Source organism: Myxine glutinosa, chromosome 10 (assembly GCF_964187855.1).
Source record: "Myxine glutinosa chromosome 10, kmMyxGlut1.1, whole genome shotgun sequence".
Lineage (NCBI taxonomy): Eukaryota > Metazoa > Chordata > Myxini > Myxiniformes > Myxinidae > Myxine > Myxine glutinosa.
In genome coordinates this window covers 34,197,641-34,225,002 of record NC_136270.1, presented here as the reverse complement: position 1 = coordinate 34,225,002, position 27,362 = coordinate 34,197,641, and the positions used below count along the sequence as shown (strand labels likewise).

At 42.8% G+C, this 27,362-nt stretch overlaps 1 protein-coding gene across 6 annotated transcripts in view; it reads left to right on the top strand.

Annotated features, from left to right (window-relative positions):
• The window catches only part of LOC137434450 (NEDD4-like E3 ubiquitin-protein ligase WWP2), a 130,339-nt gene that overhangs the window by 8,387 nt on the left and 94,590 nt on the right, over positions 1–27,362 (top strand). For 4 of the 6 annotated variants that reach the window (XR_013624709.1, XM_068127454.2, XM_068127449.2 and 1 more), the window contains exons 2-3: positions 14,528–14,631; positions 25,228–25,378. Coding sequence is in view for 3 of the 6 variants with exons in the window: in XM_068127454.2 (XP_067983555.2) it covers positions 14,562–14,631; positions 25,228–25,378 (221 nt within the window). In the remaining 3 variants the exon portion in view is untranslated. Of the gene's footprint in view, positions 1–14,527; positions 14,632–25,227; positions 25,394–27,362 lie in introns of all 6 variants that reach the window. The other 2 variants (XM_078785546.1, XM_078785547.1) reach the window with 2 other exon arrangements.

The window sequence follows — 27,362 nt, the reverse complement described above, 5'->3', positions numbered from 1 at the left end:
AATAATTTGGTCAAAAGGTCAAAGGTCAGCATCACATAAAATCATACGTTTTCATCCAGTTCACCTGAAATGTAAAGAATTTGCATATTGGGTCACTGAATTGGTTCACCAATCAAAAGCTGGAAGCTGATCGTTTTTTGTTTTTTTTAGATCAAAAGGTCAATGGTCAAGGTTGCGTAAAATCTCGATTTTTCACCCGATTGACCTGAAATGTAAAGAATTTGCATACCGGGTCACTGAATTGGTTCCCTAATCAAAAGATAGGAGTCTATTATTTTTTTTAGATCAAAAGGTCAAGGTTGCATGAAATCGTCAATTTCCGTCCAATTCGTCTGAGATTTTAAGAATTTGCATCTTGGGTCACATAATTTGTTCACCAATCAAAAGCTGGAAGCTGAATTCTTTTATTTATTTATTTATTTATTTATTTTAAGGATCTAAAGCTCAAACGCCGTCGCCAAGGCTCCATAAAATCATCAATTTTCATTTGGTATTTAAAAAAAACTGTGTTCGTTATTTTGAGCATATAAAAGAAGAAGATGACATCTGAATACGAACGGACGAGGGTGGGTTTTGCATTTTCAGATGCTTTCTAGTTGTTATTGTTGTTGGTCTATTGCGAAGTTCTTTGGTAAAATAATAGTACGATTAGCAAAAGTTACCATTGTGCCATGATAATGCATTACATATCCTCGTAGGTGCTTTCTGGTAATTTATTGAACACCACTCTTTTCCTATGCCATCTCCAGGTGCTGCATGACGTCATTGCCGGGCACCGAAGGGGGCCCGGTGATGACTCGCGCTGAAAGGGAGTACTTGGTTTTCACTCCGGTTTCTTTCTTGGTTGTTTTCTTGTTTGTCCGGGCGATATCTCAGCCATCCTTTGAGCTAGGAAGCTGAAATTTTGGCACAATAGTGAGTACGTGCTTTGGCAAAAACTGTATTTTTTGTTTTTTGATTGATCAATTAATTAATGAGTTACTTAATTATTATTGATTAATTAAGGACTTATTTATTTCCTTTCTCTTCTGGGAATTATCTCAGGCACCTTTTGAGCTCGGAAGCTGATATTTGAACATGACAATGTCCAAGTGATTTGTCTGTAAAGGGATATTTTGATTTATTGATTAATAAATTAATCGATTAATTATTTAATTATTTGATTAAAGACTGATTTAATTGGTAACCGCCGGAGTAATTAATGCTCATGTCGTTACGGACGATGTTAACCTGGGTGTGAGCAATGGCGGATCAATGGAGGAAAATTCTTTCATGGACAGAGAGAAAGGAAACATTTTAATGATTTGATTTATTTACAAATATTTACAATGTAATTATTTCAATAGGAAAGAAAAACGGATGAGAATCAGGAAATTAGCTTATTCTACGCCTTATTACGATTACAACAAAAAAAACACTACATGGGCCCAGCACACTTTCACGGGGGAGGGGAGGGGAACGAACTTTGAAAACCTGATAACACAAAGGCTACGATGCTATGGATGCCTCTCCTCCCGACGCCCCCGTCCCGGTGTCGCCACTGTCGCCACTGAACCCTACTAAGGTTGATTTTCATCGCCCGATTACACGATGTAAATTAAAGACATTCTCAAATAAATCGAAAGTAGTTACCAGTTGGAAATCAGGTCAGGAACTTGTAGTGAAGGCTGATTGGAAATTGTATCTGAGGATGCGGGTTGTTAGTCAACAGTGAAATTTGGACATGAAAGAGATACCATCATGTTCCCTCGGACCTATTCCCTATGCCATCGCATACTGTGATGGCACTTTGGCTAAAACAGACAAGAGTGCGTCGATGCATCACATCGAGGCCAAATGCACTTCTCCATTGGTGCATGAAGTAGTTCCATATGACACAGTGCTGGTTGATGGCATGGCATTCCTTCATAGACTAGTCACTTGCTTCCCCCAAACTATGGGTGGATTAGCCAATCTCGTTGGATCGGAGTTCGTTGGCCTGGCCGAACGGCACAAGTATGGACGAATGGGCTGGGTGTTTCGCTATCCGGAGATTAGTATAAAGGCGGGTGAGCATGAACACCGATCTTCGACATCTCAAATAAGGAAGATTTTCGGCCCGGACCAAAAAATACTGCAGAAACTCTCCCAATTCCTCGCGAACGGAAGGAACGAGGAACAAGGAACGGTTGAACGAATTCTTCCTTCAACGGTGGTGCATGAGTGCTGATCTTTTTGACGGCATTGAATTATTCGTGACGCATGGGACAGTGTGCCATAAGATTTCAAATGCACAGGTGAATTTCGTCCTCGAGTTGAGCACCTGTGACCATGAAGAAGCAGACACAAGGCTTCTGTTGCATACTCTCCACATAAGTAACAACAACAACAACAACAGGCATTGTAAGGCCATTTTCCCTGCTGGAGCGGGGGTTACTCTTGCGGACCCCATGACAATCTTCTCCATTTTGCCCTATTTTCTGCATCTCCCCTTGTTAACCCCCTTGCCCACATTTCTTCTTCCACCACCTTTAGCCAAGTCCTTCTTGGTCTTCCCCGTCCTCTACTTCCTTCTACATTCATTTTCATTACTCTTCTCAACCAGTCGCTTTCATCCTTCCTCAACACATGACCAAACCATCTCAACCTTTCACTTCACAGCATCCATCACAGGCTCTATTCCCATCATCTTTCGCAATTCATCATTTGTCTTCCTCTCTCTCTCAACAATACTCCGCACATCCACCGAACCATTCGCATTTCCACCCTTTCCAGCCTTCGATGCTGCTCTATGTTCATTACCCATGTCTCACTCCCATAAATCATAACACTTCTCACACATGCAGCATACACTTTTCCCTTCATTTTCAACGACACTCCCCTCCTCGTCAGCATGCCACTCAGTTCCCGAAACTTCTTCCATGCACATCTCACTCCAGCAACCGTCGCCGAGTCTGATCCACTTTCTCCATTCAACATGTCTCCTAGGTAGCAAAATGTTTTCACACCTTCCAGCTTCACACCGTCTCCAAGATCCAACTCATTTCCTCCATCTGCAGCTCCCTCTGTGCACACCTTACACTTGAATGTAGCTGCCACACTGCTTAATGACCCTCTCAGACCACTACATTTTTGATGAACCTACTCAGCGCACATTGTACAATGTACATTGAGTGGAGTTCACTCCGACACCCTTCCTGCACACAGCACACGGCCACTTCCCAGTTCTTTCCACCTCGCCACATGCTTTAGCACTTGCCATCACCTTCGTTTTTCCGATATTCACCTTCAGACCTTTTGCCTCCATACATTCTTTCCACTTGTTCATCTTCTCCTTCAGTCCCTCCATACTTTCCGCAATCAACACCAGATCATCTGCATACAACAACTCCCATGGTAAACCTTCCTTTACGTTCCGAGCCAGCACGTCCATCACAGCTACAAATAGTAGTGGACTTAGTACTGACCCCTGATGCACTCCCACCTTCACCTCAAACTCACCACTGTTCCCTTCCTTCGTCCTTACAGCTGTGCGCGCTCTTTTGTACATTGTCATCACTACTCTGATCAACCATTCCTCCACTCCTAACTTCCTCAATGCCCATGTCACTACTTCGCCTCCACATAAGTAAGACTAAACCAAATTCTAAGGTGCTGATCATTAGCCCTGACACCGATGTAGCTATCCTGCTGCTGTTCCTTGGTGGTGAGATTGGCATGGAGGCTTTGCACCTGCACACTGGTATGAAGAGGTCAGAACGCATTCTGGACATTAAAACAATCTGATCCACACTTTGTGAGAAACTGTGTGAAGCTCTAATTGTGCTCCACGTTTATACTGGCTGTGACACAGTTGGCGCGTTTCGGGGAAAGGGCAAGAAAACCCCTTTCGATCTTGTCGCCAAATCATCAAACTACCAACAGACCTCTGTGAACTACGACAGTCCTTCAGGTTGTCAGATGACTTATTCCTCAAACTTCAGGCATTCATGTGTCATATGTACAACCAGAAGGTTTCGGACATAGACACTGCTCGATACAGAAGTTTTTGTGTCAGTCCCAATAATGATGATCACAGTGTACCTCCTACGAAAGATGCGCTCTTTCAACACTCCCTCCGTGCAAATTACCAGTCGGCCATTTATCGGAAGGTGCTACAGCAGGAGATGAATGCACCCTCACTTAACGGCCATGGATGGGTCTTGACAGATGACAAACTTGCCGTAGTATGGATGCAGAAAGATCCCACACCACCAGATGTACTCGAGTTAATCAGTTGTACAGAGCCGATGTAACACAAAGCATTGTTTATGTTGAACAGCAGGTTTTGAATGTTCTGAACTTTGTTTGCGTAGTTCGGAGTCGGAGCATCTGTGCGAAAACTTGGCTGAACAGTACGACCCTGATGGACCCGATACTCTGTCTAACAGTGAGGAAGATGATTAGTATGGCATTTCTCACCAGATGGTGCAATTCATTACATTTGTACGTTCTCTTATTACTTTATATCAGACAGTAATAAATGTCTGTCAATCCAAAGATATGTTTCTTCTTGGCCAAAAGCACATTTACTTGAGTTAGTTAGCCCCCACCCACATACATTCAAAGTCAAATAACTCTTCTCCGTGAGGGAATATCTCTTGTGGAAGTTATTTGTTGAAATCAGCGCATCAAAATGTATGGGAAAGAACTATTTCCACGTAGATTGCAATTGGGTAGTGCTGCATCAAAATGTATGGGAAAGAACTATTTCCACGGAGATTGCAATTGGGTAGTGCTGCATCAAAATGTATGGGAAAGAACTATTTCCACGGAGATTGCAATTGGGTAGTGCAAAAACCTTTTTCTAGCCATTTTCGGAAGCAATAGATTATGGCCTATACAGTCTCATTACCTCCGAAGATTATTACCGAAGGTGGATGTGGATGGAGGTTGTTTTCGCCCCTGTCTGTGTGTTTGTCTGTGAACAGGATATCTCAAAAAGTTGTGGACAGATTCAGACGAAATTTGGTGGAGAGTTTGGGTATGTGACAAGGAAGAAATGATTAGATTTTGGTGAGGATCCTTATCTGGATCCGGATGTGGATCTTTGACGTTTTTTAAAGTGATTCATTACCATTGAGAGATAGGGCAAAAAAACGATATATAGCATGATGTCTCAAAAAGTTGTGGACAGATTCAGACGAAATTTGGTGGAGAGTTTGGGTATGTGACAAGGAAGAAATGATTCGATTTTGGTGAAGATCCGGATCCAGATAGGGATCCACACCAAAATCTAATCATTTCGTCCTTGTCACATACCCAAACTCTCCACCAAATTTCACACTGGTATGAAGAGGTCAGAACGCATTCTGAACATTAAAACAATCCGATCTGCACTTTGTTAGAAATTGTGTGAAGCTCTAATTGGGCTCCACGTTTATACTGGCTGTGACACAGTTAGCGCAGAAGGATCCGGATACGAGAATTTTTTTTTAATTTTCCAGTGATTCTTCACCATTGAGTGATTGAGCCAAAAGTGATATATACCATGATGTTTCAAAAAGATGTGGATGACTTGTGACAAAACTAGGTGAATGAGTTGGGTAGGTGACAAGAACAAGCCGATCAGATTTTGGTTCAGGTCTGAAGCCATATCCGACCTATCCGTGGGATACCAAAACGTAACCCATTCAGCCTGACAAGTAGGCTCTCTCCCGAGTGCCATTTTAGCGCTCTGCTGCATTACCTCTCCATTCACGCCATTGAACGTCTTTTCAAATTTGATGAATGATGAGTATTAAGGCTTGCATTCCATTCATTGCATTGATCTGGCAAGGTGTTACCTCCGCCACCAAAGGTGCATGGAGGTTATGTTTTCACCTCTGTCTATTTGTCTGTCTGTTTGTTTGTGAACAAGATGTCTCAAAAAGTTGTGGACGGATTCGAACGAAATTTTGCAGAGATGTAGTGTATATGACAAGGACAAAATGATTCGAGTTTGGTGAAGATCTGGATTCGGATCTGGCTACTAGAATTTTAAAAGTGATTCTTCACCATTGGGAGATGGGGCCAACAACGATACATAGCAGAATATCTCAAAAAGTTATGGACGGATTTGGACGAAACTTGTTGGACAGGTTATGTGTGTGACGAGGAAGAATGGATTCAATTTTGGTGGAGATCCGGATCCGGCTAGAAGAATTTTATAGTGATGCTTCACCATTGAGTGATATGGCCAATCAGGTGGAGGTATGCTCTCTACTGAGTGCCGTTCTTGTTTTTAGTGTGAAGATCCCATCCCTGCATCCTTGTTCTTCTGTTTCGAGCTCATTCTTTCCTCATGGTACTTGTAAACAGACTTTTGCATTCTACTCGGGATTGCTTTGCCAAGCATTTGCTGGCAATGCACAGCAGGATCACTCCTCTTCAATTTCCACATTCCGTTTTGTGCCCTTTCTTTGGTAGTTTGATTGATTCGACCACATTCCCACTGCCTGGGTGCTTTTTCTGCTTCCATAATCTCATTTATCAGACTGTAGCGTATATATGTAGATCCTCCTTTACTACATTTGTACACCTTGGCGTTTGTTTCTCTCTGGTGTTTTGTTTGGTTCTTCAGGCTTTTCGTAACGTCTCTTACTTCAGACTGCTTAAACGGTCCCTTGTCAATGGTAAGATCCGATCCGGTCCTGTCCATTCTTCTATTTCACCCTAGCGTCTATTTTCAGACTCTGTGGCGTACTGGTGCGCTCTGAACCATGGCTAAGTCATAATAAAGACCATAGGTTGGCAACAATAGCTCAGGCTCTAATGGGCCTAATGGCCTCCTCCTACATTGAAGTTAGTTGTGAGGGAACTCGTAGTAGTTATTTATTACTCTCTCTCTTCAAAACTTTTTTGAAGTGTTCGGCTCATCTTTTCATCTGTTGCTTCTCTGAAATTATTATATTTCCTTGTTTTGTCTTTTACTTACTTCCCTCCTCCCCCTCTCTGTCTGTAGTGAGCTGCTTGGTGATTTTGTCAACTGTTGCCATGTCTCCCTTCTCAACTGCCATCTCGGGTTCTTCAGCAATGTTCTCGATGCAATTTATCTTATCCTTTGATGTATTTTTTTTTCATAGCTTTGCCTTGATCAGCATGTTTCTTTTGCAGTCTTTCCATTGACCTCGGTATTTTACACCCATCAATTATCTGCTTCAACTACTTCCAGATTCTGAAATATTCAAATCCAAATCTATTCCTGAAACAGATTCGTCGTTTTATTTGGGAAATCATGGGTTTTTGCTTAGTTAAAAATCCCTTTTAGTTGCAATCGCTTTCTCAGCAGCCTCTTTGTAGCATCATTAATTAATTTGCAGGCTTTGCCAATCACTTAAAGGTCAATGCTATCTCCTTCCTCTGGTTCTGTAAATCTGTTCTGTACAATATGTTGTATTTCTCCTGTACCTACCTGTCTCTGAACTTGTCAACATTACGTCACATCTACTCTCCCTTTGTGCGGGTTTTCCAGCTTTTTTCAGTTTGAGTTCCAGATGTTGTTGGTCACTAAAGATGTCCGTCCGCTCCTCTGTCCAATGTAAGTTAGTTCTTACATCTGTCAATGATGTTTTCCACATTCCTCTTATCATGAAGTGATCAATCTGCTTGTCGATACATAGCCTGCGATACAAGGCTCCGAACTTGTGATATCCAAGTATTTTCATTTATTAATTTTTTTGGGTGCATTCTTGTGTGGAAATAGAGTACCTCCAATGCAGAGCTGGGTTTTTTTTATAGTCGTTCCCCATTTTAATTCCACAATCAAACTCCATGCTCTCATTTCTCCAGGTCGGAGTAGGCTGCAGAGCATCTATGCTGAAGCTATCTTCCTTTTGACATTGAGTAATGTAGCTATTAATTGAAGAAGCGACCTGCCAAGACCCCCCCTACCGATAATAGTGTGGTTTGAGTTCTCAACGTTTCTGTGATGATAGTAAAATTAACTTTATTTACGAGTATTTATTTATTACAAGGATGTGCTATCCGACTAAAGTCCAAACAACCCATCAGGCTAAACACCCTTTCCCACATATGGCGCTATGGACCCAGTAATGGAGGAGTTCAGGAAGAGTACCACAGATAAATATTGTTACTCTGCACTCACAAAGTGAAAAGCAGGGTTAGGCATGCAGTTGCATACGTGTGGCGTACGTACGTGCGTGCCTGTCTGCATTTAAAAAATGCATTTCCTTTGCAACTGTTCATCCGATTGACCCGAAATTGTACCATAGGAGCACCTCCACCTGTATAATTTTTTATTCATAATTATGACGTCGTAGGTCACATGGTACGGATGCCATATTGGAAAACGGTACACCTCTATATCTTCGAAAAACCATTCAATGGAAAAAAATTGAAACGAGGCTCATTGTCAAGTACTCCCCAAGGGGAATAAGATATTGTTACGTGCTCCTCCCCGACCTCCTGGTCTCCTTACCCCCGAACCCTGGGAGGAGTCACGGCAGAAAAGAAATATGTTGCTCCGTGTCGAAATCAATATGGAAACCACACCATGAGTTATCCACAACCAAAGATTATATTAAAGAGCACTCAAGAATCACGACACAAATAATAATAGCAATCCACCTTACAATCAATATCTTAAGATGGTACCACCTTATCTAGTAACTTAAGCCAAACTCATGGCACTCCCAGGGAATGGAACCGAGCACTCCTCAATGTCTCTGTAACCCTCCAAGGCGAAGTCGATTCGCTCCAGCGATCGTTTGGAACAATGTCTGATCAAGATCAATTGAGGCGTAGACGGTCGAAGCGTCACAGAAGTCACGTGGTCCAACACCCAGCAAACTCGCGGTAGAATGGAAAATCTCCAAAGACGCGCGCCGATGTACACGTTTGCCGTTCAATCAGCGAATCGCCGTGTACTCCTCAAACGCCGCGTTATTGCACAGCCGTCCCCGGCAAACCACCGGAGGATAAGCCTAACCGACGCGACAAAAAACCTTTTCCGATGAAGGTAGCGCGCGGGGCGAAATGGCGGACGGCTCTCACTCGAGCCAGAGCTTCTAGGCAAGGATTCTCCGGAATCTCAATGCCAATACCCGACTACGCAGGCTCCACAATACTCCAGCGATATCACCTATCGCACGAACTTCCTTTCAAGGACTCAAAGTCCACTCGCGACGTTCGCTCAACCCCGCTCGCAACGGAGCTTCAAGACACGTTTCATCTTCCACCTTTTTCCTCACGACTTCTTCTTCTTCGCTCCTTTTCTTCTGGGCGATCCGATTTCCTGTCTCATGCTTACCATGAGCGCTTTTAACCTTTTAACCACAATAACCATTTCCCTTAAACAACAATAACCATAATACTTAGAACCCACAATAATAATAATAACAGCAATAATAATAATAAGTGCCGAATCCGTAACAATATGTTAATGATTGTCTTCGGTGCGTTCATTATGTGGTTATATTTCGACAAGTACGTACAACGCTTGATCTGATCAATATGGAAAAAATTTTCTCTGCAACTGTTAGTGCGATGGACACAAAATTTTGACCATAGGAGCGCCTCCTCCGGTAGAATATTTAATGATAATTGTGACATTATAGGTCACATGGTACACGCACCATCTTGGAAAAATCGAAAAACGTTGCACCTCTGTATCTCCAAAACCACTCCATGGAAAAAAAGAAAAGAAACGTGGCTCATTGTAAATAACCCCGCATGGGGAATAAGTGTTAACGGTGACGTAATTGGTGCCTTAATTATGACGTTATAATTGGACAGGGACAATGCTTAGACTGATCAGTTTGAAATTTATTGAGCGTGATCTACACAACAATTATATTAGAGAATATAAATTTATGATGTCATCGCTCACGTGGTCTGGCATCCATATTGGATCAAATAAAAAAAACCCTTCAAAAACAGAAGAGTTGGCTTGCACCAGTTGACTGCGCAGGGTAAGTATTGTCAAGTCAGTGGTCACTGATCTACACATAATACCCCATAATGTCAAAGTGGAGTTCATCTTTTATTTATTTTTTATTTTATTTTTTTGGAACTTTTTACAAAATCATTAATAATGAAAAGCTGAAATGTCTAATTTACATAAGTATTCAACCCCCTGAGTCAATACTTTGTGGTAAGACCCTTTATCAAAGATTTCAGCTTTGAGTCTTCTTGGGTATGTCTATCGGCTTTGGATTTGGTGAGTTTTTCCCATTCCCTGCCGCTTAAAAGCATCCCCATAGCATGATTCTGCCACCACCCATGCTTCACGGTAGGGATAGGTGTGGTTGTGGACGCTTTGCATTCAGGCCAAACAGTTCAATTTTCGTCTCATCAGACGACAGAATCTTTTGCCTCATGCCCTGAGTCTTTCATGATCCTTTTTGCAAACTCCAGGCATGCTGTCATTTGCCTTTTTCTCAGGAGTGACTTCCGTCTGGCCACTCTCCTATAAAGCCTTGATTTGTGAAGTGCTGCAGAGACCGTTATCCTTCCGGCAGGTTCTCCCATCTCTGCCAATGAATACTGTAGTTCTGTCACAGTGGTCACAGTGGTCACAGTGGTCATTGGGTTCTTGGTCACCTCCCTGACCAAGGTCCTTTTTGCGTGGTTGCTCAGTTTGGTCAGACGGCCAACTGTAGAAAGAGTCTGGGTAGTTGCATGTTCTTTCCATTTACCTAATGATGGAGCTCACTGTGCTATTGGGATCTTTCAACATTCTAGAAATGGTTTTATACCCTTCCCCAGATCTATGCCTTCTCACAATTCTAAATCGGAGTTCTACGGACAGTTCCTTGAACTTCATGTTAGAGTTTCTGTGGGACATTGTATAGAAAGATGTTTCTTTCTAAATCATGTTCATTCAATTGAATTGACTAAAGGTGAACTCCATGCAAGTCATATTGGCATCTCAAGGATGATCAAAGGAAATTAGATGCACCTGGGCTCTATTTGAAGTGTCATTGTGAAGGGGTTGAACACTTATTGACTCAAGATATTTCAGCATTTAAATTTTTAATTATTAAAAAATTTTTTTTTTTTAAAGAAATTCGGCTTCGACATTATGGGGTATTATGTGTAGATCAGTGACAAAATAGTCAATTGAATCCCTTTTAAATTCATGCTGCAATACAACAAATGTGAAAAAGGCAATGGGTGTGAATACTGTTACGTTTGTGGAGGTAGGTAATGAAATACCTTAGTCCAGGCAGAATTGTATAGATTAGCGTGCTCCGTATGCAGTGTAGACACCTCAATGTAACTAAGTAGGCCCGGATGTCGTGTAAGTGTATATTTGTCTCCATGCGAGGGGTGGAGCTATGCTAATTAGTGAGGATATAAGAGTATATTCCCTGTGTGTAGTCGCCTCTGTATTTTTTTTCCCTTAGTTCCTTATGACACTTACACCACCAGCCATGCGATCAGTGCCTACAATTAAATAACGCAATTGCCGACTGGATCCGGACATTTGACTTGCACCACCCAGCTCGAATGTTCTCCATGGGCATCAAGAAAGGCCGTGAGGCCCCGCCCTGAGAGGAACAATTGGTCATGGCCATAGACTGATGTGACCGCGCTCGGTGATTGGAGCGTGGGTGAAGTCACGGAGAACATTCGAGCACGGGAGCAAAAAGACGAAGCGACCGCCATCTTTCTCTCTCTTTCTGTCCCGGGCTGGTCGCGTTCATGTGCTCTTGTTCGGGTGCTGGGCGTGTGTTCACTCTTCTGTGTCTGTGTCTGCATACGAGTCCGTGCGGAGGGTCCATCAGTGAGGAATTTTATGTTGCTGTGTGTTCATTTCTTTGTTGCCTGCATTATTTTAATTAAATCTATTACTTGTTGCATTCCCAATCTCTTGTCCTGTACGTTTATTTGTTTGTGGTTCGGAAAACCCTCGGCGCGTCCTCCCGTTCAGGTAAGCCTCGTCAACCTCCACTACCCCCTACGCGTGTCATTACCGCCATAGTTTGGGTGTATGCCTCGGAGGTAAAGCTCGTTTGGTCATCTGTCACCCTGAGGTCTTCACTACAGCGTGAACACGACAATACTTTCTGAATGTACTGTATTACATGTTACCATCATTTTGGCAAGTTAAAAATCAGGTTCCGTTTGGGTCCCTGTCGGGTTGAAATATTGTCACTTTTTGTGATAAACGACACGGGATTAGCCCTGCTGGTTCACAGGCCTGCAGCAACCGCTCTACAAAGACCTGTGAGGAAAAGCTTTAGTTCGGCCATGTTTGAGTTTAAGCTCCAGCGAGCAGCAGTAGCCATCAGACATGGTTGCTTCCGTTCCTACAGCTGCCATCCATGTGACCCGACGTGTACTATAAGCGACTCGTGTAATTTTGTTATAACTGAAGGCATTTCTCAAAGTTTGTCCACTTTTCTGCATTTTGTTGTATAACAAAAATATGCAAATGTATACTGGGAGTTGCACAATGTGTGTAAGTTGTAAAAAAAAAAAAAAATGCTTTCATGATTTGGCAATCTGCTCGTAGCACTGTAGCTCGGACAGCGATGGAGCCCCATCAAGATGATGCAATACAAGGAACCCTATTATCATTATGCCAGCAAAGAATTTTGCAGTACAGAATGCATTCACTGCACAGAATATGGTGTCAAATGCAATATGTCTAGAATTGACCGAGTGTGATGCTGCAGCTTGCAGCAACAGCACGGTATAATTTTTTTCTTTTCTTTTTTAGCCATATTTTGTATTGATCGACTTCAATCTGTAACTCAGATATAAATTGCAATGCAAGTTGCAGAAGAGCCTGTGGAAAATGACATGACAAGCATGATTATGATGTCGAGTCTCCTCAGGCAATGATGGCGTGTTTGCCATCATATTGCCTTTCTATGGTTGGTACACATGAGTAAGTGTGTGGTATAGACGGGTGGTCGCCACTCCTCTCTATGACGAGCATAGTGCCAGTGCCCTAAGTGGTGCCAAGGTACAACGATGTGATCTGGGCAATTTGGGGCCATGGAATTTAGCCCTTTAACCATGGAATAGTGTCCACAAGCAGGAAATTATTGCATGCTCTTTCTGTGTGAGCAGCATGGTAAGGGAATAGGTTTCGTAGTTACATTGCTCTCATTGGTATAGACTTAATTACCCCAGCTGCTCAGGGACAAGATTTCCGTTCCTTGCGATGGATTGGTGACCTGTCCAGGATTTGTTCTCTGCCACAGAAACGTTCATGAATCATCATAAATGCTATTACGCTCTGTCAAGAGTATTGGCCTCCAGAATTCTGATTCGCCTCAAATCAGGAGTCTAGTACAGATTGAGGCAATCCTCAGGTCATGCTCTACACCTGTGAACATAAATTTTTGCTGCAGTCAAAAGCAAGGATTAAGGTTGTTTGCCATTATTGGATTGTTTCAATAAATCATTTTAATTAGCTCATAGTCAGTCACAGTACAGGGTTAAGTTTGGTCATTTATTTTATAAAACATCGTTCATCCAGAGGATCCTGGAACCACATGCTCGAGGTTGGGTAATCTCCCAACTTGCTTTTCTCGTCCTGTTTTCTTTTAGTGGTAAAAACAACAAAATAAAACAGTCGAGGATGTGAGAATAAATGGTGTTAACTGTGTATGTAGCTCATTGTTTAACAGCTGAATCTGTGGCAGTATCATTTTGAGTGCTGGGAGGATGCCGCAACCACTGTACAAACGTGATTCATTAGGGAAATATTTGCACTGGCTCTGCATTATCAAGAGTGGTATGATATTTTGAGCAGAAGTAATATTATTTGTGCCAGTTGCTTCACAAATGTTTCCTGCCTTTGTTTTGTCTGCTCTTCTTCCTCTTATTTATAGTACTTATGGTGTGTATAGTATGTATAGAACCACCATTCGAGGCCATTTCCCTCCGCAGAGCAGGGGTTGGCCTTTTTCAGGCACCATGGTCCCCTTTTTGAAGCAATGTTTTATGGCCGGATGCCCTTCCTGCCACCAACCCTGTTAGTCGCCTCTTGCGACACACAGGGAATTCCCAGCAAGCCGGTACTCAATTTTCCGACCTCAGAAGGATGACAGGCTGGGTCAACCCCCCTGGCGTTAATTCAGCGATCGACCGGGATTCGAACCCAGGATCCTAGGAGTGTGTATAGTATGTAGTGTTATATTACATTGTTGTAATAGCATTGATCTGATGAGTAAATGCATTGCATTGCTGCTGCTAAGTGATGGTTGTTCTGCATATGTACATTCAACCAAACTCGTCATATCTGGAACAGGCCTGTTTGTAATTTAATCTCTCTCTTCACTATATGATGTGAGGCCATTATCTATACTGATTTCCTTCAGTTCAGTAGTGTATCTTTCACATAAGTGCATGTTGCTGGCTTCTTAGGTCACTGCTATATCTGTGCCAGGTGCAATGTCACTTTCAAACTCATGGTTTGCTACATCTTTGGTGTGGCTTTGATCATGTTTAGCTTTTTATTTTCTGGTGTAAGAGTTTGGTTGAGTTGAGATTAGTGAGTGGTTGCAGCTACAAAGTTGTGGTAACAGGATTTTTGTTGTGCCTTGCACAGCCCACCAACTTTCTGGTTGTGACTACCCTCAGCCATGTCATCTGCCAGATCTCGTCATGCTGACACCTCAGTGGGCTACAGCAAATCTCAGCTACAAGTCACGGGTGAGTAGTTCTGTATTGTACCATCACAGTCATGGTGCAACATGGCTGCCTTGCTTACTATGGAGCAGCTCAATGTCATTGTTATGAATATTGGTTAGGCACATGAGGCACATGAGGCACATGAGCACATGAGGCAAAATGGCCTTTTTAAAGAAAAGCAAAGTTGCACGATGCGGTTTTCTTCAGTGGAGTACGAGAAGGTCGGCATTTAGTTTTGATGGCCCGTCACCAATATTTTATTCCATTTTTTAAAATCTCAACTTTGCTTCCTTGGAGCATGAATCAAAATGCTTTCCATTTTTTAAATGACCTGACAAAATAACTTGCAGAGAGCTGTGCAGAACGACGCCAGCTATGACCACACATTGTTGTAGTCTCGTGAAGTTCTGAAGCCGTCGAAAAGGATAATGTGAAAAAAAATTGAAACTAGCCTGCTCCCAATTATCAGCAAAGTCATGGAATCCATCATTGCTTTGGATATCAATTCCTTCCTCTTCTCCAATGGCTTCATCTCTGATCATCAATTTGGATTCAGACTAGGCCATTCTACTCTGGACATGCTGCTTCTGCTGTCTCAACAATGGATGGAGGTCCTCAATGCCAAACAGGAAATCAGAGCCGTCTCCCTTGACATATCACGTGCCTTCAATACGGCCTGGCACCCAGCTCTGCTCACCAAACTCTCCTCCTATGGTATCCATGGAAATCTCCACTCGTGGCTTGCGGACTTCCTCTGGTCGTAGGCAACGTGTGGCCCTGAATGGATTTCTCTCATCTCCCCTTCCTGTTCTGGCTGGAGTTCCCCAAGGTAGTGTTCTGGGCCCTGTGCTATTTCTGGTCTTCATCAATGATCTCTCTGACTCTCTAGAAAATCCTCTCTATCTCTTTGCTGATGAATCCACTATCTGCCACTCCATTCCTCATCCCTCATATCAGCAGTCTGCAGCCTCCTCACTCTCTGCAGACCTGGACAAGATCACAGACTGGTCAAACAAGTGGAACATGTCTTTCAATCCTGACAAATCCCACACTCTCACGATGTCTCTCCTAAAAACCTTGAAAACCCTCCCATCTACATCTACATCTACAATCCTCTCCAAGAAGTTCTGTCGCTCAAGCTTTTGGGTCTCACTATCTGCCATGATCTTTCTTGGGAAAACCACATTTCCAAGCTGGCCTCCAAAGCCAGTCGCCGACTGCGCATCTTCCGCCGTGCGAAGTCCTTCATTGGCACACCTGAGCTCCTCACCACATACAAGGCTTTCATCCGCAGCTCAATGGAATACTGTTCCCCCCTCTGGGCTGGTGCTCCTGCCTCACACCGAGCTCGGCTTCACGCTGTTGAAACCAAAGCTTTCAGAATCATTGGAATCTGCTGCGATGAAGTTAACTCCGAGGGCCTTTCACTCACTCGCCGCAGGCAGGTTGGTGGTCTTTCTGTCTTCTACCGACTCCTCTCCGGCCTTGCTCCCCCAGCTCTCTCTGTGCTCTGTCCCCCCCAATATTCCTTCAGGTCGCACAAGATCTGCCTGCAACCCTCTTATGGTTAAACTGCCAAAATCTAGGCTCTCTGCTCACCTTCACTCTTTCATTCCCCTTTTCTCCTGCCTCTGGAACAAACTCCCCCACTCCCTTCAATCCGACTCCTCCCTCCAGGTCTTTAAAACAGCTGTTCACCACCATCTCTAATCTTCCCCCATCCAAAACCTTGATCTTTTCTACTCCCGCTAATTCACCCCAGATACACTTTTTTTGAAATTCCAACTTCTTTCCTGGAAGTCCTTGCAGTGTTATGTCTTATACCTCTCCCACCTCCCCCCAAGCCCTCCCCCTCCCACATTTCTCTCGATGTCCTTGCTCTCAAATGTTGTGTTTGTGTCCTTCCCCCTCTCTCCCCATCTTATGTTCCGCTCCCCTTATTTTGTGTTTTATGTCGCTTGACTTTTTGTGTGATTAATGGTAGCTCTTTCACGAGCCTCGATCTTGTATACAAAAAACAAAAAAACCCCCCCCAAAAAACTAGAATTGTCGACTTTCACAAGCTATTGTAATGTATCATCCCCCTCCCCAAACCCCCCTGGCCCCTATAAAAGCAGAAAGATTGCACTGCACCAATATCTGCTTGTTTTTCTTCTGCTAGGGCTGTGGGAAGGTACATTTGTGCCTGGTCTTGTCCACATTGGTTAAAAAAGAAAGGCTTGGCATGGCAAAAACGTCAATGTTGTAACCAGTGTTTTTCCACTTTGACACAGGTAAAATTGAAAAGAAGACATCGAACCAATATCTATACCTGCATTTGTGGGAGTTGTCCTGTATCAAAAATAACAGACTACTTCCACTTTGTTGACAAAGGACCATTTATTAATTGCGTACGTACGGAGAGAAATGTTTGACACTAGGCAAGCAGATCTCTGAATCCCACTCAAAACTGAATCCAATATATATATACAAATTGTTTTACTGCAAAAGGAAGGCAGAAGACGAGCTAGAGCATGAGTTAAGAACAAAAGCTGATGCAACGGACCCTTGGTTTCACATTTTTGCACAAGGTCAAACCACAGATAAAACTTGTTTTTGTCAGCTCGCACAAAGAAGCAGTTCTGCCCAGCAACTGTGAAATGGCTCTCAGCAAACCCTGCCCAAGCAAGCATATTTCCCTCGGCCTAGCTCGACTAGGTCGCATGATGCATTTACCCAACATGCTTCTGGCCATGGCTGTCTCTGATTGGTCCAGAGATGATAATTATCCAAGTCCACCCCTCCACATTCATCTGTATGGGCTATGGAAAGGTGTTTTCTTGTGCTGAATCTTGTCCAGATTTATTGAACTATAGGAGGGGAAATCAAAAAGTAAAGGGAATTTTCTTATTAAAATTTATTCCAAAAATTCCCTTTACCTTTTAATTTACCCTTGTATATTGCTTGGCAAGCCAAAAACCTTAATTTTGCAAGCAAGCCAAAAACAACAATCTTAAAAAACCTTTGGCAAACCAAAAACCAACCTTGACACCAATTTCAACCTGAAAAGGACTCCAATCTGAAATGTTTTGAGGCATCTCTGTTGGGGCTGTTTGAAAGCACCATTGTGCCAAAATTAATTAGTGTCGACTTGGATAGAAGGCTAAGTTTCACTTTTGATCACTTCAAATCGGAAGGGAAATCTAAATGGAAACTAGAACGGGCACTCGGTAGAGCGCATACCTTCGCCGCAGCTACTGTTCTGTACTTGGCATGGGAGTGTAGGGAACAGAACAGTGAACAGTTTGGTGCTGATTTCATGCAACTCGGATAAGAATTGACCGAGTTATGACAAAAAACGCACATTTTGCAAGGTCGTGACCCCCCTGACCTTTGACCCCCAACCGCTAACAAGGGTAATGTCTTCACTGGGTCATGTCGTATATCACAAGATCGGGCATTGAATTCTGAACATTTTGGCATTAGTTGCATGCCAATTGGATAAAAATTGACCGCGCTATGGTAAAAATACGATTTTGACCTTTTCGTGACCTTGACCTTGACCTTTGACCCGATTGCTCCCAAAATCTAATCAAATGTGTCCCGTATAATAACCAATCATCCCACCAAATTTCATGCAATTCGGTTGAATACTTTTTGAGTTATGCGAATAACATACACACACACACACACACAGACATACAAATAAATACACAGCGATCAAAACATAACCTTCCGCTTTTGCGAAGGTAATAAATTACAAGGTGGCTGGGCATGTTGGACCAAGGCACCTCCAAGCAAAATTTGAAGAGGGTTACTTGCATAAATTAAGGGATGGTGTGTGATTTTAATTGATGGAAAGGAACAGAAAAAAGCCATACATCTCCTTTTCCTGAATGCTATTTTGATGAAATAATAATAACAATAATACTAACTCGAACGGAACTCTGTAGAGCACATACCTGTGCCAGGCTGAATAGTTTACGTTTTGTATCCCACTGATAGGCCGGATACATATTTGGACCTGAACCAAAATCGAATCGGCTCGTTCTTGTCACATACCCAATTCATCCACCAAGTTTTGTCTGGCTCTGTCCATAACTGTTTCAGATGTCGTGCTTCTTTCATTTTTGGTCCGTTCTCTCAATGCTGAAGAATCAGTATAAAACGTTATTGTATCCGAATCCGGATCCAGATCTTCACCAAAATGGAATCAATTAGTCCTTGTCACTCAACAAACCTTCCACAAAAAAAAAAAACATAACCTCTGTCCTTCTTTGGTGGTGGAAGTCATAATGTTTTCCTGGCAAGATGGATACTATCATTTGCTTTGTCTAAAGCTGATGGTTACTGTCATGCTTCTCAATCTAATTTATCGATCTCAACTGCTATTAAAACACAAATGCAAAAAAACACCCATTCTATATATTGGCATCCATTTACTGGCAGTATAGTTGCGTTTGAAATAATAAAAATGTTGATACCTATTTTAATAGGACTCTACTGACAGTGAAGTTGCACAGGTGGACAGTGTACGAGTAAGAGGAGGCTGTGGCTATAGTACAGTTTTCAAGATAACTGTCAACTTTTGATCTCTCTTTAAACGTCCAACAAAGGGTCATGTAATAGAAGTGAAAATCCAGCTGTGCCGGTATGACCTTCAATATCATTGATGAGAAGGCTTTTTTGATGGAAATAAATATAAAAATATATTGTGGGAGACTGGCAATAAATGCTTTTGAAATGTGTTTGCTTGATTTGTTTAAACTTTGCATTATGGTTATTCATACAATGTACAAAATACCTCTCATGGCTTTAATATTGCTGTTTGAAAAACCCAGAAGTAGATCGCTTTCATCAATTTTATTATACCGCCAATTTCAATAAACCCGGGGGGTTTAGTTTTGTTTCTTTGTTTTGTACGTATGCAGGTACGTGTACATATTATTGTTGTTATTTTATTTGAAGGTACCACTTCTGATGTATAGCAGTTGGCGATTAGAATCTGTGTCCATTCCCTTATTCTATTCTTGGGAAAAATTCTAGGGTTATAGAAAAGGCCCCCTTATATCAGGGTATGTGCTATGTGGCAAAGTATAGAAAAGAAGGGACATTCCAGAGCTTGTAGAAAATGTCAAACAATATAAAATAAGGGGTATTCAAAAAATCTCGTGTGCATGCTGGACTACTCTTGTGTTCTGAGGAGGAACACAAGTAATGTCATGCTCTCAAATAAATAGCTCATATAAATGACTCTACTTTGCTGATAAATGACTTTTGCTCTTTGCTGATGACTCTACTCTCTGTCGCTCCATTCCTCATCCCTCAGATCGGCAGTCTGCAGCCTCCTCACTCTCTGCAGACCTGGACAAAATCACAGACTGGGCAAACAAGTGGAACATGTCTTTCAATCCTGACAAATCTCACACTCTTACGATGTCTCTCCGAAAAGACCGACTGGACAACCCTCCCATCCACTTTCTGAATAATCCTCTCAAAGAAGTTCTGTCACTCAAGCTTTTGGGTCTCACTATCTGCCATGATCTTTCCTGGGAAAACCACATTTCAAATCTGGCCTCCAAATCCAGTCGCCGACTGGGCATCCTCCGTCGTGCGAAGTCCTTCCTTGGCACACCTGAGCTCCTCACCACATACAAGGCTTTCATCCGCTGCTCAATGGAATGCTGTTCTCCCCTCTGGGCCGGTGCTCCTGCCTCACACCTAGCTCGTCTTCACGCTGTTGAAACCAAAGCGTTCAGAATCATTGGAATCTCCCGCAATGAAGCTAACTCCAAGGGCCTTTCACTCACTCACCGCAGGCAGGTTGGTGGTCTTTCCGTCTTCTACCGACTCCTCTCCGGCCTTGCCCCCCCCAGCTCTCTCTGGGCTCTGTCCCCCAAATATTCCTACAGGTCGCACAAGATCTGCCTGCAACCCTCTTATGGTTAAACTTCCAAAATCAAGACTCTCTGTTCACCTTCACTCCTTTATTCCTCTTTTCTCCCGCCTCTGGAACAAACTCCCTCACTCTCTTCAATCCCACTCCTCCCTCCAGGTCTTTAAAACAGCTGTTCACCACCATCTCTTATCTTCCCCCATCCAAAACTTTGATGTTTTCTACCCTCACTAATTTCACCCCAAATCCACTTTTTTGAAATACCAACTTCTGTCCTGGAAGTCCTTGGTGTCCTTGTCCTTGTGTTTTATACTTCTCCCACCCCCCCCCCCCCTTCCCACGCCTCCTCCCCCCAAGCCCTCTCCCTCCCACACATCTCCCGATGTCCCTGCTCTCAAATGTTGTGTTTGTGTGCTTCCCCTTCTCTCCCCATCTTGTCTACCGCTCCCTCTTTTGATATATTTTGTTTGTTTGTCTGTTTGATTTGTTTGTGTGATAAATGTTAGCTGTTTCATGAGCCTCGATTCTGTATACAAAAAAGAAAAGAAAAAAAAAAGGTGCCAATTTGATTCATACAGCTGCATGAAGAAGTAAATATTTGCCAGATATCATATATCATATGTAAATATCATACGCAGTAAATATCATACAGGGTATTATATTTGCCAGATGTAGGGTGCCCCTTTTTATGGGGCGGTCCGCGTCAGTATTTTTTCTCAATCGGATGTCTTTGTATGGCTCAATCAGAAGCCGAGAAACAAATTTTCAGTACCCATGTTAAAGTTTCATACAGAGAAACGTCCCAAAAAAGGAAGGGGTGCTTTGTGCCTCCTCCCTTGATTTCCATACAATAAGCAAGTTGATGTGGTACAATACTCATAATGACGCTGAAAATCACGTTTAAGAATAATTATTTTTTGAATATGAACAAAAAGGAATTTGCTCATTGTACAAGACATTCATTTGTTCATTATTTTAGACGATATACAAGACTTGAAAAAGTAAAGGGGAAAAAAATCAACCCAGATGGGATTTGAACCCACAATCCCCAGCTTGGGAGTCTGATGCGTTGTACATTAGGCCATTGGGCCAGCATGCTAGTTTTGTGTAATAATATGTTGGAGTTATGAAGTGTGTATATATTTTTATATATTTATTTATTTATGGAGATATATATATATATATATATATATATATATATAATTTTAAAGCAAAAAATATGGCGCTTAGGTGGCATTTGTTTCGAAAGCCATTAAGTAGACCTAATGGCCGATGTATATTCGAAGTTTCAGCGAGTTTCAATGTATAGTCCTGGCGATATGAGCGCCAACACATTTTGGGCGGATGGACGGACAGACACCAATGTGATTTCGAGGGTTTACTAAATAGAACTCAGTAATGCATAAACGAACGATGCTGAAATTTGGAACATATTACCTCAACGTACAAAGCATTTACTTCTGAAATTTGCGGCCGATTTCGTCCAGTAGAAGCCGAGAAACGTATTTTCAGTCCCCATGTTAAAGCTGCATACAGAGAAACGATCCCTTATATAAAGGGAGGGGTGCTTTGTGCTTCCCTTTGATTTCCTGGACATTTGAATTGGCTCGAGTGGACTCTGAGCTTCTAAAAACTTGTGATGACTATATAAATATGAACACAAAATTTAACACTAGAACCCCCGGGGCGGTCAATTTGACCGCAAGCACATGTTTGGTAGCTGACTGAATGAATGATCGTTTTAAGGCCATTTTTTCCCACTAGAGCGGGGGTTAGCCTTGCGGGCCCCATGACAATCATGGTTCCCTGTTTTGAGGCAATGTTTTTATGGCCGGATGCCCTTCCTGACGCCAACCCTTGGTCACGCTCTTACGATGCGCAGGGATACGGTGTACCTATTCTAAGTCAGGGTACACACCGTGATCATTCATCCCAGCAAGCTGGTACTCAATTTGCCGACCTCGGAAGGATGACAGGCTGAATCAACCCCCCTGGCGTTAATTCAGCGATCGACCGGGATTCAAACCCAGGATCCTAGGATCCCAAGCCGGCACCCTAACTGCTAAGCCAACACCAGGCTCATGTTTGGTAGCTGACTATGAGTGTAATTTTTTTTGTTCACAGTTTTCATTTTCCTTGACTTTTCTTGATTCTGGGTGTTGAACATTCACACTAAATATTGACCTCCTGACCTCAACCACATTTTAGTTACAGGCTATTATACCTGAAACCACCACTGCGGTCAATTTGACCCCTAAGGAAATGTATTACATAAAACACATGGGTTCAGCATTGATGAATTGTAATTTGAGATAAGTTATTATCAATACATGTATCGATGAGATTTCATCTGTGTTTGCCGAATCTGCTGAGCAGGAAGTGCATGTAATATTTCCAAAATTTTCATTCGTTCGTTCATTCATTCGATTTCAGACAGTGTACTGTATTCACGCTATACAGTAAACATGTCACGGCGGCCAAGGCTCACGGACAGAGATTTTTGAGCTATTGCAGCAGCTTCCTGACAATGAGTCAGAGGGCGATGATGTCGAAAGTGATCAAGATGGAGATGATTACATCCCTGAGCAGGAGCATTCGAGTGAAAGTGACAAGGCGAAGAAACGTCTGAAGCAAGACCTCAACAGCAAACGGTACGAGGAATAGGACGACAGCATGGTGGCCATATGAGTCCCAGGGTACAAGCAATAACACCGGGTCTACCAGGCCACAAGGAGACTGCAAAAGATGGAACAGTGTGGGAAATTGCTGACAGTGCAACTGTTCCTGGAAGACTGGCACATCACAACGTGCTGCAAGAGGCCCAAGGACCAACGCCATATGCTAAGCATCGCATCAGAGAAGAGAGTGCGGTAAGTTCCTGGCGGATGCTCATTGATGAAACCGTGCTACGACAAAAAAGAAATGCACTCAGACTAAGGCCAGGAGACAACTCCATGACAATGAATGGTCCATTTATCTGGCTGAACTGGATGCATTTATTGCTGTGCTCTATGCTCGTGGGATGTCCTGTGCAAAAGGACTTGAATTGAATAGTCTGTGGTCTGTTACCTGGGGCCCACCATTCTTTCATAACACCATGTCAAGAAACAGATTTTGTGATATGCGTTTCTTGCGATTTGACCAAAGGTCAACAAGGTCTGAGCGTTTGCAGGGAGACAAATTTGTACTGGTATCTGAAGTCTGGAATTGCTTTATATAGAATTGCATCCTCTGCTATAAGCCTGGGGAAAACATCACCGTGGATGAGCAACTGTTACCCACGAAGGCCAGGTGTCACTTCACCCAATACATGCCCAACAAACCAGACAAATTCGGAATAAAGTTTTGGCTAGCAGTTGATGTACATTCAAAGTATCTGCTGAATGGGTTTCCACACCTGGGCAAATATGAGCAACGTCCTGCAGACCAGAGGTTGGCTGAAAATGTGGTGCTACATCTTTTGGATCCTTACTTGAATAAGGGAAGAAATGTTACCACAGGCAACTTTTTCACCTCCCTAAAGTTGGCAGAGAAATTGAAATCAAAGAGCACAAGCATAGTGGGCACAATGAATCGTGTACGGAGAGAAGTCCCCTCCTCAGTGAAGAACTCAAGGGCACAGCTCTACACGACTACTGTGATGAAGAATGGTCACACTACCCTAACTGTTTACCAGGGGAAGAGAATTAAGAATGTTTTGTTGCTCAGTACCCTGCACCCCACTGTAGGTGTGAAAGATAACCCCAAGAAGCTTCCTGAGACTGTTGCTTTCCATAATTCAACAAAGTACAGAGTGGATATTGTTGAACAGATGGTCAGGAAGTACTCTGTCAAGGCAGGATCTCGCAGATGGCCAGTTCATGTGTTTTACAACATTCTGGACCTGGCTGTCATAAATGCGTGGGTACTGTTCAAGACAGTGACTGGGAAACACATCAGCCGCCGAGACTTCATTGCGGAACTTGTTGACGAGCTCCGAAAGGAGTACTTATCGGAGTCATCACCCTGGGAACGACAGCAGTTGAGTCGCTTGGAGGAGGGGCGTCCAGAAAAGCGAATGCGGAAACAATGCCAAGTCACCAATTGCAAGAACAAAACTGTGGACACCTGTGCAATGTGTGGCAAGTGCACTGGACAAGTGGTTAAAAAGTGCATAGCTTGCTGTCAGCTGTAAAAACAAAATGGTGGGCAGTTGTGTGATGTGCAAAGAGTTTGTGTTTCAACTCATCTCATCATTACAAGCAATAAACATGTTTAACAATTGATTTCTTGCTTTACTTCATATCATGACCAGCCTTTTTCATCAGTGGTCAAAATGACCACTGTCGGAGGTATTAGGTAGGTGGGTGAGGCTGGTAGTTACAGTGTTAACAAAAGTTAGATTTGTTTTACTTGTAAGAAAAGAGAAAAAGCTGAATTATATAGATCGAGCTGTTAGAGGTTAGCAATGGATGGACATCCCCTTCAAGGCATAGATGTGTGGTTGGCCCAGGAGAGGTTGGAGCTGACAGTGAGGCCTGGAAGTTCCTTTTTGTTAAAATTGTACGGATAGACACGATACAACTGTTTTGATTCCAAAATCTGGGGGAAGTAGCTTTGATCTTCTGGTATATTGAATACTTTGTTGTCCTATTCAGAATTATAATTGTGTGCCTAGAAATGTGGATCAAACTTTGTCTCCTTTAGAAGTTTGTTTTGTTTATATTGATCACCTCTGCCCTGCTTGCTGCATCTATTTTCAGTGGTGTCTGCTCAGCTGACAGATATTAAAAAGTCGCTGTTGGTCCCCCATTCATATGTGGAGCTGGTGGTAGACGGACTGCCTGAGACGTCAAAGAAGACTGAGAGGGTTGGCAACGTGTCCAAGCCACATTGGGATGAACATTTCACGGTGTAAGCACCATGTGGGTGTGTGCGCCAATCTTTTTTTGAAAGTATCTGCTTTTAAATGCCAAATGTTCCTCCTGTGAACTGGTTTACCTTTTTCTTATATATATATATATATATATATATATTTGTATACCAGGTCGAAGCTCGTGTAAGAGCTAACACTAGAACATATAATAAAGGGAGCGGGAGACGAGAGGGGGAGAGAGAGGGAAGCACAACAACAGTAGAGAACAAGGACATCAGGAGATCTGTGGAAGGGACGGGGAGCACAGGATAAATAAGATGGACACTACAATGACTTTCAGGAGAGAAAACGGAATTTGAAGGAGGTGGATTTGAGGTGGAGTAACGGGGGTAGAAAAGATCAAGGTTTTAGTTGGGGGAAGATAAGAGATGGTGGTGGACAGCTGTTTTGAAGACCTGGAGGGAGGAGAGCGATTGGAGAGAGTGTGGGAGTCTGTTCCACATGCAGGAAAAAAGAGGAATGAAAGAGTGAAGGTGAGCAGAGCCTTGATTTTTTTGGCAGTTTCACCAGAAGAGTGTTGTTGACAGATCTTGTGTGTCCTGCAGGAATATTTGGGGGACAGAGCACAGACAGAACAGGGGGAGCTAGGCCAGAGAGGAGTCGGTAGAAGATGGAAAGACCGCCAACCTGCGCGCGGTGAGAAAATGAAAGGCCCTTAGAATCGGCTTCGTCGTGGGAGATTCCAATGATTCTAAGAGCCTTGGTTTCTACAGCATGAAGCCTAGATAGATATGAGCAGGTGCACCAGCCCAGAGGGGAGAGCAATACTCAATCAAGCTGCAGATGTAAGCTTTGTTTGTGGTGAGAAGCCCAGTCATGCCAAGGAAGGACTTAGCAAGATGGAGGATGCCCTGTCAGTGACTGGCTTTGGAGGCCAGCATGGAAATGTGGTTTTCCCTGGAAAGGTCATTGCAGATAGTGAGGCCAAAAAGCTTGAGTGAAGAAAACGTACACTGATAAACGGATAAGAAAAATTGATGAGAAAAATGCAAACTGGCATTTGGAGGCAAATTTTATGATCTTTGATTTATTTTTGAAATCGACTGAAAATGCTGCACGTTGAAAGTATACAGTCACGTGAAAAAGTAAGGACACCCCATGTAAAGTTTTGACTTTTTCAACATATTTCAACATGCAGCTATTTGATCTTTATTTCAGCAATATTGATAGATATAGGTGATATAATATAACAAATATCATGAACCATTTACATTTTGTAGTCCATTGTATAATTTAAATAAACATAAATGCAAATTTCGCATGTGGAAAAAGTAAGTACACCCCTACATTTATCACTACTTCAAATACCTAAAATTAGAATCAGGTGCACCAGCTCAGGTGCAAATGATTAGATCATCGTTAGAGAGGATCTTGGAGGAACCTGTCTTATTTAAACCTCAGACATTTAGTTTGGTTTGCTCTTTGTTGAAGTGTCTGGAGTCACCATGCCGAGATCAAAAGAGCTCTCGGAGGCCTTCAGAAAGAAGGTTATAGATGCCTACGAGTCTGGGAAGGGATTTAAAAAGATCTCCAAACAATTTGAAATCAATCATTCGATTGTCCGGAAGATCATCTACAAGTGGAGAAGATTCCAAACAACTGCCAACTTGTTCAGGCCAGGCCGCCCCAGCAAGTTCAGCCCGAGAGCAGACCGCAAGATGCTGAAAGAAGTCTCGAAGGACCCCAGAATGTCATCACCGGACCTACAGGTAGCTCTTGCCACTGTTGATATCAAAGTGCACGAGTCTACCATTAGAAAGAGGCTGCACAAATTTGATATACATGGGAGGTGTGCCAGGAGGAAACCTTTGCTGTCCAGAAAGAACATCAGGGCAAGACTAAAGTTTGCCAATGAACACCTCGGCAAAGACCAGCACTTCTGGAACAATGTGCTCTGGACAGATGAGTCAAAGGTAGAGCTATTTGGCCACAGTACCAGAAGACATGTTTGGCGAAAACCAA